General features: G+C 38.5%; 1 protein-coding gene across 1 annotated transcript in view; it reads right to left on the minus strand.

Annotated features, from left to right (window-relative positions):
• Nucleotides 1–3,779: 3,779 nt before the first annotated feature.
• SLX9 (SLX9 ribosome biogenesis factor) overlaps nt 3,780–18,408 on the minus strand; it is a 145,929-nt gene continuing 131,300 nt past the window's right edge. The window contains exons 5-6 of the mRNA XM_056534914.1: nt 16,493–16,564; nt 3,780–5,924 (exon numbers count right to left, since the gene is read on the minus strand). Of these exons, the coding sequence (XP_056390889.1) occupies nt 5,801–5,924; nt 16,493–16,564 (196 nt within the window). The 3' untranslated portion in view covers nt 3,780–5,800. The remainder of the gene's footprint in view (nt 5,925–16,492; nt 16,565–18,408) is intronic.

The following is an 18,408-nucleotide window of genomic DNA, read 5'->3' on the forward strand; positions in this document are numbered from 1 at the left end:
GAGGCCTACAAAGAAAAGAGCACAGTACCTACAGTGAAATATGTTGGAGGTTCAATGATGTTTTGGGGTTGTTTTGCTGCCTCTGGCACTGGTGCCTTGAATGTGTGCAAGGAATCATGAAATCTGAGGATTACCAACGGATTTTGGGTCGCACTGTACAGCCCAGTGTCAAAAAGCTCGGTTTGTGTCTGAAATCTTGGGTGTTCCAGCAGGAAAATGATCCCAAACATATGTCAAAAGCCCCCAGAAATGGATGGCAACAAAGTGCTGGAGAGTTCTGAAGTGGTCAGCAATGAGTCCAGATCTAAATCCCATTGAACATCTGTAGAGAGATCTTAAAATTGCTGTTGGGAAAAGGGGCCCTTCCAATAAGAGAGACCTGGAGCAGTTTGCAAATGAAGAGTCATCTAACATTCCGGCTGAGAGGTGTAAGAAGCTTATTGATGGTTATAGGATGCGACTGATTTCAGTTATTTTTTCCAAAGGGTGTGCAACCAAATATTAAGTTAAGGGCAGCCCATTTTTGGAGTTTGGTGTGACATTATGTCCAATTTTCTTTTTTTCCTCCCCTTTTTTTTTTAGTTTAGTTCCAATACACACAAAGGGATAAACGTGTATAGCAAAACGTGTTACTGCAATCCTTTTCTGTGTGAAATACTTAAGTTTATTGAAAAATTTCAGGGGTGCCAACATTTACGGCCATGATTATATATATATATATATATATTTTGAAGGCCTAGCCCGCACTTCTGTTCTGGCTTGAAGCTATACATGGTGCCACTCTGTTGCTTGATAATGGCTGGGTGAGCCAGCTGAAACGTTGCTTTTTTGTAACACTTGTTTCTATGGAATAAACTCATCTTTAGCACTTTATGGATTTGCTATATATATATATATATATATATATATATATATATATATATATATATATATATATATATAAACAGCAGTATTTCAATTTAAAATCCATGCACACAATGTTTATGTTTGTCTTCGTGCTCACAGTATGTTGCTGTATTTCGCATTGCATCCACTCACATTATATAATTCACTTTGTTTGGACGTACTGAATAACTGTTTATTCCACTGTTTTTATTACTGCTGTTAAGATGTATTACAAAGTTTCATCTGTTCATGTGTACTACTGATTTAAGAAAAGATTTTTCAGAAGGTCAAATAAAAAGGAAAAAAGGGGGATGTTGGGAAAGGCGCTATGAATGATCACTCCTAATGGATTGAATAAAGTTTCTGACGTAATTATCTAAAGATACATTAGGGTTTCAATAAATGACATAACATAAACCTGGATTTTTATAATAAAAAAAACTATCATTATCAATTTACTACTCCAATATAAAATGAGGGCACTAGGTCATGAATTAGTTTATAAATGTGGTACAATCTTTTACTAGTTAACACTTTATGTTTATCTATTTATAATAGTTTATAATAATCTAATTATAATAACTCTTCATCAGGTTATACCTCACAACAACCTAATCATAATAATATCCTATAAAGCTATTGTTAACTAATAAAAAAAATATACTATCACACAATTATACTTACATTTTTATTTGCTGCCATTATTACTTCATTGCATGTTTAGCAATATCCATAAAAAATAACACGTTTTTGCTAAAATTTTATTTTTCCTGTTCCTACCTTCCCTTTTCAATAAGTTGTCCCGATTATTCCACGGATACTATCATTACCCCTATTCCTCGCTGCTACTCTAGAGCGCTACTACCCATTTCTATAGGTAGCTCCAAGTATCATACGGACATTATCACTACTCCTGTTCTGCGCTGTCATTTTAAAACCCTGCTACTCCTTTGGTGCTTTTTTTTTATTCATCTATAGAGATGAGCGAACTTACAGTAAATTTGATTTGTCACGAACTTCTCGGCTCGGCAGTTGATGACTTATCCTGCATAAATTAGTTCAGCTTTCCGGAGCTCTGGAAAAGGTGGATACAGTCCTAGGAGACTCTTTCCTAGGAATGTATCCACCTTTTCCAGCCTACCGGAGCACCCGAAAGCTGAACTAATTTACGAAGGAAAAGTCATCAACTGCCGAACCGAGAAGTTTGTGACGAATCGAATTTACTGTAAGTTTGCTCATCTCTATTCATCTACACAGCACAATATGTTCCTTTTGCTACAGATATTACAACTATCTGATCAGTTACCAATCTTTATACTGCAACAAGTTTTGTTTCAGTTCCAAAATGTATCAACTAGGTTATAGTAGTGCAGTTAAAGGGGTACTCTGGCAATGCTAGGGGATAAGTTGTATAAACACGGGGGTCTGGCCGCTGGGACCCCCCGCGATCTCCGTGCAGGCACCAGGCGTTCTGGACATTATGTTCAGAACGCTAGGTTCGGGTGACCACGGCCACCTGAACCCAGCGTTCTGAACATTATCGCAGTGGGTTAAAGTGACCAGATATCTCATCCGTGGACCTAACTTTTTAAGTGTGTATAATATTGTTGGTTTTACCTATTGCCTAATGAAAAATCCGGTCTGCCTAGAAACGCTAATTTTGTGCATTGCATTTTACTTAATAAATATTGCTACATATATTTGGAGAAGCGCCTTGCCAAATGCCTCCCTTTTTCCTTTGACTTTCCGATTACTGCACCGGTAGATGCCTACGGATACCAAAAAAACCTTGAGGCTGCTGACCATCTTAATTTCTTTATCTAAACGCTACGAGGTGTTGTGCTCTTAGCCAATTGGTTGTTTTATCTTTCCTTTGCATAGCGATCTTCACGCAGTGCGCGCCTGCTTTTTTTCTTATTCCATTACAAGAAAAGATTTTTTGCATGCATGTGTAATACATTTATGGCTCTACAGTACCTTTAATTCGGTTCAAAAGGTGCAATTGTTATGGTATATCCACTCTGTCATTGGTTATTAGTACATCTCATATATTGGAGGTTTGATATTGAACTATGGATATAGCTTGGTGCAATTTATAATTGTACACTTGGTACCTTTTACTTCCCTTTCGCCCAATTTGTATTGTTCTATATAGCTATGTGCACTTTATGATCTATTTGCACCTTTATATATGTAAATTGCCCTTGGTGCTTCATATTGTATTAAGATGTATTCATATCTAGATATTATATCTATTTACCCATGTCAGTCTTCCCCCACTGCTGTGATTTTAATTATGTCCTAGTGTCATGTGTTTTTATGGGGGGCGTTGTTGTTCATATGTCATTCTTTTGTATCAATAAAGCTTATTTAATTTTGGCACACATGTGTACATTATTTTGTACCTTACATCATTGTATTAAGGGGTAATTTTTGTAGGTTGTGCATATTGGGTATTGGACCCTTTGTTTTTCTCTTCTTTATTTTTTCAGTGTATCAGTATTTATTGGGCGGTCTTACTTATGTAGGTTCTTACTTATGTAGGTTCTTCCTCAATGTAACGGTCTTATGTCCTATGCTATGAAATAAATAAGCCATGAAGTATTGCTAAACAGTACGTTAGTGCCTTGGCTTTTTCTATCTTATTACAAAGTGTAATGCTTGAAGTTTACCAAATTTTCCATGTTATTATTTGTCCACCTGCTTTTTGGAGGATGGACTAGAGTTTCTCAATGGCAGATTGAGATCTAGGGAGTTTCCCAGAGACAATACTTGTATGGAGTAATATTTGCCTTCCTCTGGATTAATACAGTAGGGTTATAGGTTTACCTTGATACACTAGTCTTTTTTCAACCTTATCCAATATGTAGCTATATTGACCCATAACTTTTTGAACATGATATTTTATTATTTTTTCAAAGGCACATAAAAATTACACAGTTACAGTAAAGATATATCCATAACTCACAGTTACAAGAAACATAAGATGTGATCGCCGTACAAAATCACGTTGCCTTTTCCATTTCATACATATGACATCAGGTAGCTAAAACATATGCACCCTGTACCTTTGCTAGATGTGAAAACCGATAGCCCTAAAAGTGGAAAACAGTTATGCCCCACAGCAATGAATGTTCCTTAGTTGGAACAACATAAACAATCGCGTAATGGAATTATATTTGTAAAGATTTGTCAGATCGAGCAATTTGGTGTGCGGGATACCTCCTAATCAATGACGAATCACTGATTCATAAATTTAATAATTCCCTAATCTCTACAAAGAAGTATCATGATTTCAATTATAAGATCTGCTTTAGAATATATCCTCTAAAAGGGAATGTGTCAACTGAAAAATACCTTTTTTTTTTAAATAATTTTTGGGGATGTATTTTCTAAGTCTCCATTTTAAGATCTATATTTTATAATATTTCTGACATTTTGCAGATTTCATTCTGGCCACTAAGCCTAAAACTAAGATAAGGCTTCCTGTGCTGTACAAATCATTCCCTACCTGTCTTCACAGCACAAAGAGTACAGTAAAAGTTGACACCAGTAGGGAGGGATATACACACAATAGCATTTGCTCAGAAAACAGCCTCCCCTACCTTAAGAATGACCTCTAAAAGGTCACAATTCATCTGAATGTGATAGTTCCTGTTCATTGTCATCTATGTAAATGAGTTTTGCCATAAAGTATAAAAACAAAATGCTGTTGAAAACCCCTCAGGCAAGATTGCAGCCCCCATAATAATGCCCAAAATATTAAATTAAAACATTTCTAGACAGAAAATTGAAACAGATTAGAAAAAAAAATCCAGTATCTAACCAGTAAACAAAAATCAAGGAGACATTCCCCTTAAAGAGCATCAAGCAACATTGCTATTTATAAAGAATCAGAAAGTATTACTTTACTGAGAGAGTAGTGGATGCATGGAATAGCCTTCCTGCAGAAGTGGTCGCTGCAAATACAGTGAAGGAGTTTAAACATGCATGGGATAAGCATAAGGCTATCCTTCATATAAGATAGGGCCAGGGACAACTGATTGTATTCAGAATATTGTGCAGATTAGATGGGCCAAATGGTTCTCATCTGCCGACACATTCTATGTTACTATAAAGCAAATACGTTTGAACCCCCAAACTATTAACAGTACTAGAGAAGTAACAAGGAAACAAGTTTGCCATGATGCCAAGTGTCTGCTGTGCTGAATGTTTGTTTTCGGAAGTAAACTCTCCTGAACCCCTATGTTCAAAGATAGGCCTAAGGGTCACCTACAGAAGAGGACTTGACAGAGATGCTAAAACATCATATCACAGAACGGAAAAGGGGTTTGAGAGGATTTTCTGCGAAAAGCTTTAAAAATCTTTACTGGTTAAGAAACACCTAGAGGGCAATTGGTATCATGGTGACAGACAATTATACTATTGCTGTGAACTGCAGGTCTAATCTTTTTTCCTTGTCTAGTAGCGTCAGTGGATTGGGCAAGTCAAACGTGGAGACAGTTTTGCTGTAAGATTTATTTAATAATAGAAATAGTCAAACCAAATACAAATAAGTCTTACATATGTTTTCCAAAAGGTCTTCTTTGTACTGAAACCAAGAACAACTTTTGGATGTAATATAAAATGTACTCATTTCCACCTCAAATGTAAAGCACATGGAAAAAATTTATAACCTACATATTTTACTGGATTTAGCATAAGGCAATCCTTATTGAGAGTGGCCAGATGTTTTTGACAATACACACAAGACTAATATTCCAGTGCACTTGATTAGAGTTTTCGCTCGAAGTAGCTCATCTTTCAATACAAGCATCACATCATATTGTTCATCCCTTGGAAACACAGTCTGGGACATCTTCCGATTATTAAGGTATATATCAGGTGTGGGTGCACTATTCTGCATTTTCATTGGTTAGCTAGGATCCTCCTGCTCTGCCTTCATTCGTTTTATAAGGTGCTCTGTCACAGAAGTAAGTGGACTGGCCTTGTAGGAAGGGTTTTTGACCAGCTCCTGAATGCGAGAAATTTCTTCTTTCCTATGATAAACATAAATAAAATATATTATAATAATTTGTACTTTCACATTTACAACTCTTATCCGTTTAAAATATATCACACACCTCACATTCTGGATAACAGCCAGGCACCCTTTCCTGCTTTTATGGACACATTCTGACCCCTGACAAAATAGTAAGTCCTGAAGGTAAATAGGAACAGACAATAGCCCCTTTGCCATCCCTTAAAACTGGCCCTGATCCTACCTGCAAAGTGCACCTGGTATAAATGGGCAAATGGTCTTAAATTTTGGGGGGAAAACAAAACATGTTTGCGCAAAAATATTTGCCTTTTTGCCTTCCTGCACCATGCCCTGCCAGCCAGCATAAATTATAGTTAGAATCTACTCCTAGCTGGCATAGATTTCTGAGCAGCCTCACATATGCTTCTTGATAAATCCAGCACAATTGTACACTGGTGGGGGTTTACTTAAAATGGGTGTAGGAAAAAGACTATAGTCTTATGAAATTTCCATTTCACCAATATGTTCTCAAAGTTTGTCACTCTTAATCCCTCAAAGACTGTAAATCCATGGTCAAAAACAATTCAACAGTATTATGAATAAAAACACTTGATTATAATCAGTAGTTGACTGCCATACCTCCAGCAGAGCAGCATTTAATACTGTATATATTAAAGGGGTTCTCTCATTTGGGCATGCTATCTCCTCTATGGAAGGCCTATAGAAGACGAATGTAACGGCGGCAGTGCATGCACGGCCTGCTTGTTTCAACGGCTGCGAACCCCCACTAATCTGAGAACCACCCCTTATTCCCTTACTCTGTGGATAAGGAATAAACTGCCCAAATAAAAAAGCCCCTTTATGATATTTCAGCATTATAATTTTGTTTTTATATTATGCTGTGGGCATGGTAAAAATAAGTCCTACCTACCTAGCCCGGTGTCCCACAACTCTCGATTTATGGACATCCTGTCCCCTTGCTTGAGTCTAATTCCTTTTAACTCAGCCAATCACTGAATGAGGTGGAATATTGCCGCGGCTAATAATTGGCTGAGTAGTTCCAGCTGAAAAGTCCGGCGGCTTGTCTCAGAAATAGCAAGAAGCAATGACAAGCAGGGGACCAGAAGTCACTGGAATGGGAGCCACAGGGGACCAACATTATATAAAAGATTAGCTTGCAAGTTGTACAGTCCCACAACTGTTTTACAGTTGAGAAATGTGAAAGAAGAAACTATGATGAGAGGTCTTTCCTCCCCAAGGTACACATAGGGGGGAAGGTACACATAGGGGAGGGGGGGGGGGGGAAGGTACACATGGGGGGGGGGGGGGGGCGGGGAAGGTACACATGGGGGGGGTCATTAGAGCGTTAGGCCGGTCTATTGTGTGCCTGATTGATAAAAATTTGCACGGTTCTTGATAAATTCTGCACACTGACTTTGGGATCTACGGTTTAGACTGTATTATAACTGCTCAAGCATGGTCTGACATTTCAGCGTACTTTCTCCCGATGCAAATTATCGCCAAAAAGTCGCTATTGATAAGTTCAGCACCAAGGCATTTTTACACCTAAAATAGCCTAGAATGCATCATGGACTAAAAATCCTCTAAAGCAAAAGTCGCACGTATTTAGACTGCGACTTTCTGTGCGACAATTTTAGACGGGAAAAACCTTTGATAAATCCTTTGATAAATCTCCCAAAATAGAGTTAATCATTCACAGTTCTGAGATTTGGTACATCAGTTCTCCACTCTTGGCAGCCATGCCAGCTCTCTCTGCACATCAACTGTTATGTCTGAGAAGTGGATATAGCTCCCCAGGGTCTGGAATCAAAACGTTAGTAGAAATGAAATCGAAGGCGAACAGCCAAAGCAAATGATGTATAGTCCAAAGTTAGCTGCACAGACATAGAGGGGATACGAATCATGGTATGTTTTATAAGAAAGTTAGCTAAACTAAACACGCAGAAATCATACAGAGCAACTAACATGCTGCATGGTTAGTAAGTGACTATAGGGGAAGGGACCAAGAAACACTATTAGTGTTGCAAACAAAATAAACAATAAAAAAAAACTATGTAACACTTAGATTACAGTCTGGATTCAAAGCCTCAAATTTAAATGTGTTCGGGGGGGTGGGGTGAAAAAGGGAGAACAACAGGTAATTGTAGTGACAACTTAATAACCAGCTATGTTAGAGGGGGTCTTCACAGCAATGGGTTTTTTCCTTTAACACGTGAATCCATGGCTAAGATCTGTGTTGGACACACAAAAAAAGTTGCTTTCAGCTAAACAAAGCCTTACAAGAACATATTTGTATGAAGCAGTCAATGGCAAAGATTTTGAATGAAATACGTTATTATAAGGCCTCTCAAAATCTACGACAATGTGTTGGAAAAGAGGGCACTAAACCTATTTACAGTAAAGAAACATGGTGGTGAACATCACTGTGCACAATTTGGGGCTGTTCACATTCATAAAAGTAGAAATTTCACAATTTTATAAGAGGAATTGACTTAAACATTGGCTCAATTGATAAGCTATAGTTGGATCGCTTCTTTCTTGCAATATCAGGGCCAAGTGTCACATGACTTATATGGAGTCAGTGGTAGAGATGCTCTTAATGCTGCGGATGAACCAATTTCATTTCCCCAGTATTCATAGGCCAAGTATTATAGGTCATCCCGCAAAGCAATGTCCAGTCTTGCATCAATTTTAAGGGTGAAAACAGCTATAATTCATAACTGAAATCAGAAAATAACATCTGTAGGGATAAAAAAAATTGTCCTTCAGTTGAAGGTAAGATTGATGTGAAGGGTCGGAATCACAGCTACATATACAATGAGCAGCCAAGCCATTAAGATCAGGAGCCTGATATTGCGTAGGTCGCTCATGCTGGACGCCAACAGAACCCTGAAGAGGTAGATATGAGGTGGAGACCCCATAGATCGAACTTGTGTTTCCAGCTCATCCTACAGATGCTCAACCAGATTAAAGATATGGGGAATTTTTTTAACCAATTCAACAACTTCAACTTTTTTACAAGAAGATAATTGGGGCTCAGGGTAAAGGATATGCGGACACAGCTGGCTTAATTAATTACAATATTAATATTTATTAATATAGTAATAATAATAGATTTATTTCAGTTAAGAGACTCTATGTGTGAACAGTGACCCACAGGGACCTTGTGAAGCCACGGCACTCACTATAATAAGTATTGAATAATATAATAATTTGTATGTTATAAAAAGCTAATAAAAATCTAATAAATAAAAGATAATGAGACAAATCACATAAAAATGATAGAATAAAAAAATATAAACTTATTCAAGTTCAACAAATAAAGTTTAGCCCTCCTAGGATATTGGTAACCAATAGCAACAGTGAGATTAATAGGCATAAAAGTTTATCCAAATTCTGTTTAGGCTATTAATAGATAGCTTATTGGTTTAATACGGTCAGTATCCAGTTAAATCAGGCAAATCCATATCCTGCAGCGCTATTAAGAGTAGTTGTCACTTAATAACACAGTTCTAAAATGTTTGGCGGCAATTAGACAGTTTGTAGCAGTAGTGAATAGCAGTTGGTAGATACAATTAAGCTCACCACTCCGGGACCGATGCCTTCCAGGTTAGGGATGCTGGCGCACTTTGGGGATACTGCGATCCCTCCTGCGGACTTCACTGGATTCAGATGCGGTGTCTGTTAGTAAGGAATAAGACAGACTTATCTCTCGCTGCGGGAGAGGGCACTACCGGAGACATGGCCGTCTCCTAGAGTGGCAGTGCCGAGGCTGGCAGTGGGCTCCGGGTGATGTAGCTCCAGCGCTTCTGCTAAGTGTGGCGGCCGCGTCCTTGTGGCTCGGAGGAGCGCGTAAATGGCTGGCAACTGACCGGGTATGGCACCACTGGTTGTGGGGCTCACGGAGGGCTTAGGCAAGTGGTCTCAATGTTCATAAAAAGGGGGCTGGACGCGTTTCAAGACTATACTCAGTCTTTTCTTCAGCAGCAGTATTATATTGTATGACTACAATGGACTACATGGACTTGCCTGATTTAACTGGATACTGACCATATTAAACCAATAAGCTATTAATAGACTACACAGAATTTGGATAAACTTTTATGCCTATTAATCTCACTGTTGCTATTGGTTACCAATATCCTAGGAGGGCTAAACTTTATTTGTTGAACTTGAATAAGTTTATATTTTTTTATTCTATAATTTTTTATGTGACTGGTCTCATTATCTTTTATTTATTAGATTTTTATTAGCTTATTATAACATACAAATTATTATATTATTCAATACTTATTATAGTGAGTGCCGTGGCTTCACAAGGACCCTGTGGGTCACGGTTCACACATTGCGTCTCTTAACTGAAATAAATCAATTATTACTACTGTTAATAAATATTAATATTGTAATTAATTAAGCCAGCTGTGTCCGCATATCCTTTACCCTGAGCCCCAATTATCTTCTTGTAAATTAGTACCATTTATTTTCACCTTGGGTATAGGTGTTTTTTATTGGGTTGCCCGGGCAGCTATTGGTTACGATTGAACAAAGAGCCACTCCATTTCTCTTTTATCCCAACTTCAACTTTTTGTTAAACTATTCTTGAACAAGTTATAAAGGGAGCATTATCCACGAAGAGCTGTACTTTTATGTAACAATGATTAGGTAGGTAATATCCGCATGAATCCAAGGACACAAGGTTTTCCAAAACATCACAATGTCTTCTTCTCTGGCTCACCTTTCCACAGTGCATTCTGGTGCCATCTCTTTGCCCGGTTAGTAATATGCACACATCTAATGGTCCACATGATGTAAACAAAAATGGTAATGTCAGGTAAGGACAAGTACCGTTCTGTCTGTATAATGCCACTGTTTTTCAATGTTCCAAGTTTTGTTGGACACTGTAGAAACTTATAGTGAAGGACATCCCCACTTTACTTTCTATCACAGCCAGCATTAACTTTTTTAAGCAATTTTGGTGTATATGTATATGGGTCTGCTATGCATTGGGAGCCTGTAAAGAGTTTCACTGACAAATGTCATTGATGAGTGACGTTTTTCTCTTTAAGACCACATCCATTTAGCATATATATATATATGTTAAAAGACTTTCAGCATGGGATGGGACCTGACCTGACAGTCAAAACAAGGTGCAGTAGAACACGTTAAAAACATTATTTGAAGACATTTTGATAATCTGCTCTATTCTGCAGCAGAAAGCATGTTAATTCATGTGAATTTTTGCAGAGTTTGACAGCAGACCTGACATGTAGACAGCCTAAAACTGTTTTAAACGGAAAAATTAGGAAAGATCTGAACTGTCTAGGAAATTCAAGGGGTGTTTCCAAATCAACGCAATGACAAATTGCTATGATATGGCAACACTTCCTGATCAAAAAGGTCTGACTGCTTAAAGGGGTACTCCGCTGCTCAGCATTTCGAACAAACTGTTCCGAATGCTGGAGCCGGCGCCGGGAGCTAATGACACTATAGCCATTACGCCCCCTTCTCATAGACTTGCATTGAGGGGACAATCCGCGATGGCATTAAGGGTTGGGGCTATGACTTCACAAGCTCCCAGCAACAGCTCCAGCGTTCGGAACAGTTTGTTCCAAACGCTGAGCAGCGGAGTACCCCTTTAAAGCCCATGGAGTGGAAACATCGCTGTGTTCTCTGCAATGTTTTTTTTGCACAACAATGCTCCTGGTTATTGGTTGAGCAGGGGAAAAAAATAAAGCAGTAAACACTAAACCAGCTATGTGACCTCTTTAATTCTCCCTGAAGTCAGACCCCACTGATCAGAAGATGATGGTATATCGTAGAGATATCCCATCACTTTATTAGAAGAGAAGAAATCATGAACACTCTTGCAGGACTTGAATACTATTGTACTGCAGCTCCCTTTCTACCTAAATGTAATATTATTTATGGGCTTCATATACCTTGGGTCATGGATAAATATAACTACAGATCACCTGGACTGAATATGTAGGTCACATATCTTATTTTTATGACCATTACTCTACACCTCTTTTTTGTTACATATTAAGCCCCATAAATAAAACATTAGCAAACCAGACATTCTAAGTAGACTTAGGAAAATGAAGAATTGTAGCCATATTTGGAAGTCTCTACCCCGTAACATGACGTAATAGAGTATAATATTATTCTTTGTACGTCTGGCTATGTCTAATGGTTTTCCACTGGTTATTCTGGAGGTTTCCAGGATGGCGATAAATCCTAAAGCACGTCAAACGGCTGCCTGCCAGTTTCTAACAGCTGATCCTGCTGTATCCAATGTGATTCATTAAAGGGATACTCCGGTGAAAACCTTTTTTCTTTTAAATCAACTGGTGGCAGAAAGTTAAACATATTTGTAAATTACTTCTATTAAAAAATCTTAATCCTTCCAGTACTTATTAGCTGCTGAATGCTACAGAGGAAATTCCTTTCTTTTTGGAACACTGATGACATCACAAGCACAGTGCTCTCTACTGACATCTCTGTCCATTTTAGCAACCATGCATAGCAGATGTATGCTAAGGGCAGCATGGTGGCTCAATGGTTAGCACTGCTGCCTTGCAGTGCTGGGGAATTGGGTTCAAATCCAACTAAGGACAACAATAAATATAGAGTTATTATAATAATGTCAGCAGAGAGGACTGTGCTCGTGATATCATCAGAGAGCATTCCAAAAACAAAAGAATTTTCTCTGTAGTATTCAGCAGCTAATAAGTACAGGAAGGATTAAGATGTTTTAATAGAAGTAATTTACAAATATGTTTAACTTTCTGCCACCAGTTGATTTAAAAGAATAAAGGTTTTCACCGGAGTACCCCTTTAAGTGATAATTTTGGAGCAGCCCACACATATGCACACATGAACACATTAAAAGAGTGTAACCAAAGGACAGCATGAGATAGAGGAATCCATGTGCCGTAAAACAAAAAATTAATGATTGCACAAGCAGCCATAGAAAGGATACTGGGTTATATACAAAGTATAAAAATATTTACACATATTTATATAATGGAAAAGAAGGAGAAAGGCAATTTACATGTTTATTGCTCAGCAAACCGGTCAAATGAATAGTTTCCCACTAAGCATTATCAATATGAATAGAAGTACAAATATACGAACAGGACATCAGGCTATTTTAACAGGAAAACTGTCAGCAAGTTCACTCACACTAAACCCAATACACTGGGTTATAATTTGGATGAACATGAGTTCATACAGGGGTCACTTACTTTTTTTTGGTCCATCAGCAGCCGAGTTATGCCCCTGTAAAGTACCTTTCTTCAGTGTATGATTAGCGCTTTCAAGGCGGGACCCCCGCTGGCCGTCTGCTTCGGCCACCCACACTGAAGTTTCTATGCCTGCCCCCATTGTTTAAATATTTATTATCTTCAACTCCACTTCTTAGTGACGTGGAGTCGTAAACCCCTGAGCGCAGCGCTCTGTTTGCAGAGTGCATGTGCATGATGCTGTGTGTACGTCGATACTTAAGCCTCGCTACTCCAGACATCCGGGTGTAGCGAGGGTCTGGAGCATGCACAGTGGCAATGTGCATGTGCCGATCCTTCGCTACACCCGGAAGTCGAGAGTAGCGAGACTTGAGTATCAACGTACACACAGCATCATACAGAGCGCTGCGCTCAGGATATGTGACTCCACATCACTAGGACGTGGAGTTGAAAATAATGAATATTCAAACAATGGGGGCGGGCATAGAAACTTCAGTGTGGGAGGCCTAAGCAGACGGCCGGCGGGGGTCCTGCCTTGAAAGTGCTAATCATACACTGAAGAAAGGAACTTTACTGAAGAAAGGAACTTTACGCATGTCAGTTTACACTGACATACACTGATGTGAATATAAGCCTTCCAGTCCACCTGTCGTCAACAAAATCATTTTATATAATGTAGATAATACCATTTTATGTTTATTTGCAATATACATTGGTTAAAAAATGTGTATATTTCTGAGTAAAAGTGGTATCCCTGTAGCTATTGCCTGTGTGTCTCTATGAGAAGTCCAAACACAGGAAGTGAGGGGTAGGACAAGCAGGACTCTGTGCAGTCTGCTGGCTTGTCATTCATTCTGATGTGTGAGCCCGCAGCAAGTCACAGAGCCTCAGTGCACAGAGACCTGCTTGTCCTCAGTGCACAGAGCCTCACTTCCTGTATTTGGACTCCTCAGGGACAAAAATATAAATTTTTTTAACCAATGTATATTACAAATATACAGGGTGGGCCATTTATATGGATACACCTTAATAAAATGGGAATGGTTGGTGATATTAACTTCCTGTTTGTGGCACATTAGTATATGTGAGGGGGTAAACTTTTCAAGATGGGTGGTGACCATGGCGGCAATTTTGAAGTCGGACATTTTGAATCCAACTTTAGTTTTTTCAATAGGAAGAGGGTCATGTGACACATCAACCTTATTGGGAATATCACAAGAAAAACAATGATATGCTTGGTTTTAACGTAACTTTATTCTTTCATGAGTTATTTACAAGTTTCTGACCACTTATAAAATATGTTCAATGTGCTGCCCATTGTGTTGGATTGTCAATGCAACCCTCTTCTCCCACTCTTCACACACTGATAGCAACACCACAGGACAAGTGCTAGCACAGGCTTCCAGTATCCGTAGTTTAAGGTGCTGCAGAATGGGCAAAACAAAAATTGGAACAGGACCCTTAGTTTACGCAGATTTTGTTCAGTGATGAGGTAAACTTTTATGTGAATGGTGAAGTTAACAAACAAAACCACCGCTATTGGTCTGACACTAACCCACATTGGATAGATCCCTCCAAGACTGTTGGAACACACAAATTGATGGTATGGTGTGGTATATGGGGTACAAAGATAGTGGGGCCATTCTTCATCAATGGAAACCTCAAGGCCACTGGATATGTGAAATTGCTACATGATGATGTGTTTCCCTCTTTATGCACTGAAGCTGGCACATTCCCTGAGTTTTTCCAGCAAGATGGTGCACCACCACATTATGGGTGTCAGGTCCGAGCATTCCTAGATGAACAGTTTCCTGGAAAGTGGATTGGTCGTCGTGGGCCCGTTGAATGGCCCCCAAGGTCTCCCTATTTGACCCCCTTAGACTTTTATCTTTGGGGTCATCTGAAAGCAATTGTCTATGCTGTGAAGATACGAGATGTGCAGCACCTGAAACTACGGATACTGGAAGCCTGTGCTAGCATTTCTCCTGCGGTGTTGCTATCAGTGTGTGAAGAGTGGGAGAAGAGGGTTGAATTGACAATCCAACACAATGGGCAGCACATTGAACACATTTTATAAGTGGTCAGAAACTTGTAAATAACTCATGAAAGAATAACGTTACGTTAAAACCAAGCACATCATTGTTTTTCTTGTTTTCCTATTGAAAAACAAAAGTTGGATTCAAAATGGCCTACTTCAAAATGGCCAAAATGGTCACCACCCATCTTGAAAAGTTTTCCCCCTCACATATACTAATGTGCCACAAACAGAAAGTTAATATCACCAACCATTCCCATTTTATTAAGGTTTATCCATTTAAATGGCCCACCCTGTACATATAATGGTATTATCTACTTTATATAAAAAGTTTTTGTTGATGACAGGTACACTTTCAAGGTGGGATCCCCACTAGTAGAGACATAGGCTTTGTGTAATTCAAAACAACTTTGGCATGTTGCCCAGACATGTCAATCGTTGAGGTTGCACCTCCTGAGATCCACTGCGATTGCGAGTTATAGCTGTGTGAAGTGGCACACACCTCTCCTTGGCTGTCAATCAAATCAGACCTTTTCTCTGCATAAGTCTATGAAGAGATAAAGTCAGATCCACCGGCCGACTAGGAAATTGAGCACGCTGCCGCACACTTTATCAGCTTATAACTTGCGATTACAGCGGGTATCAGGAGTGAGAGCAGCTGGCCATTATTCAAGATTTCCTACTGTGTGTGTTTCTTCTGTGACTATACAGACCATTGTTGTCCATTATCACGGAGATACATTGGTCGGCGTAGGAGGACAAAATCCTAGGTATGTTTTTATGGGGTTCTGCATACACTATACTCATCTTTGAGAGTCCAATGCTGCTGTTGCTGCTCCATTCTGTCTCTCTGGTTACTTCCACTGATAACGTGATCTCCCTGCTCTGTCGTTCATGTTCCAAATACACTCACCTCCTAACTGGCAGTACAGGGAGAGCATGCCATAAAGTACATGGAAGCATCGGGGGGCCACAACTAGACTCTGCATAGTGAATATAGTGTATGTTGTCATTGTTTTATTATTTACATCTGAGAACCCATTTACCTAATGCACAGTTGCTTCATTATTTTATTTTAGTGACATAAACAGTTAAACAAAAAAAAAAAAAATTGGATGTGAAGACGGAAATTGCCTGGAAAAGTCTGGAAAACCAATCTAAAAATGACACTAAGAGAACAACTGCTGAATTTGTTACTTAACTCTGAAGACATAAATGCTTTCCTGATACAACTACTGAAAAATAAAAATGTCTGTATTTCCACATGTCTGCCTATTCTGTACTCACATTATTTTACGTTTCTGCCCAGGCTTCATTTTGCTATAATCAGTCGGCTCTGGCTTCTTCTTCCTTAAAGCTCTGAAATAGGAGGAACAGAGAGATATCATTAGATCACAATGTAACTAAATACAGACACACATGCTATCAGGGGCCCTGAGGATTTGGTTACTAATCATAAATGAGAACAGGAACATACACTTTATGAGTAACTTTTGGGAAGGAGGAAGCTTGGTGCCTTCCTGAACTGGATCCTTGAAATACCATACTGTTTCTTAAAGGACTATTACAGTTTCAGGAAATAAAGCTTACACGCTGTATAGTAAAAAGTTGTGCGGGTTTCAAATATAATTTTTTATTTAAATTCCTTAGAGTTTTTAAGATCTCTGCTTATTTCCAGAGGATAAAAATCTGTCCCAGTCATGACCACCACAGTTGCAAAAGTATTTATGCCACAAACTTAGGCTGCGTTCCCACGACGGTGAACAAATGGCCTAAACCATGCCCTCATGCGTTTACCAATAGCCGTGAATGCATATCCCTATAAGTAAAGCAGCAGAATAGCTAAGTAACAGATTTTTTTTTTTACATTTCATAACTGGCTTTGTTGGTGTGTCCCCTTTAAAAAAAAAAAAAAAAAATTTTGTACATATTAAAGGGGTACTGCACTTGAAAATTTTTGTTTTTAAATCAACTGGTGCCAGAAAGTTAAACAGATTTGTAAATTACTTCTATTTAAAAATCTTAATCCTTCCACTACTTATGAGCTGCTGTATGCTCCACAGGAATGTCTTTTATTTTTGAACTTCTTTTCTGTCTGACCACAGTGCTCTCTGCCGACACCTCAGTCCATTTTAGGAAATGTCCGGAGTATGACCAAATTCCCATAACAAACCTCTCCTGCTCTGGAAAGTTCCTGACATGATCAGAGGTGTCAGCAGAGTCAGACAGAAAGAACATTCAAAAAGAAAACAACTTCCTGTGGAGCATACCTCAGCTGATAAGTACTGGAAGGATTAATATTTTAAAATAAAAGTAATTTACAAATCTGTAACTTTCTGGAACCAGATGATTTAAAAAACAGTTTTCCAGTGGAGTACCTCTTTAACCCCTTAAGGACCCAGCCCAAATATACCTTAAGGACCCGGCCATTTTTTGAACATCTGACCACTGTCACTTCAGACATTAATAACTCTGGAATGCTTTTACCTTTCATTCTGATTCCGAGATTGTTTTTTTGTGACATATTCTACTTTATGTTAGTGGTAAAATTTTGTCGATACTTGCATCATTTCTTGGTGAAAAATTCAAAAATTTGATGAAAAAATTGAAAATTTTGCATTTTTTTAACTTTGAAGCTCACTGCTTGTAAGGAAAATGGATATTCCAAATAAATTATACATTGATTCACATATACAATATGTCTACTTTATGTTTGCATCATAAAATTGACATGTTTTTACTTTTGGAAGATATCAGAGGGCTTCAAAGTTCAGCAGCAATTTTCCAATTTTTCACAACATTTTCAAAATCGGAATTTTTCAGGGACCAGTTCACTTTTTAAGTGGATTTGAAGGGCCTTCATATTAGAAATTCCCCACAAATGATCCCATTATAAAAACTGCACCCCTCAAAGTATTCAAAATGACATTCAGTAAGTGTGTTAACCCTTTAGGTGTTTCACAGGAATAGCAGCAAAGTGAAGGAGAAAATTCAAAATCTTCATTTTTTACACTCGCATGTTCTTGTAGACCCTGTTTTTGAATTTTTACAAGGGGTAATAGATGAAAAATCCCCCCAAAATGTGTAACCCAATTTCTCTCGAGTAAGGAAATACCTCATATGTGTATGTCAAGTGTTCGGCGGGTGCACTAGAGGGCTCAGAAGGGAAGGAGCGACAATAGGATTTTGGAGAGGGAATTTTG

Source organism: Hyla sarda, chromosome 8 (genome assembly GCF_029499605.1).
Source record: "Hyla sarda isolate aHylSar1 chromosome 8, aHylSar1.hap1, whole genome shotgun sequence".
NCBI lineage: Eukaryota > Metazoa > Chordata > Amphibia > Anura > Hylidae > Hyla > Hyla sarda.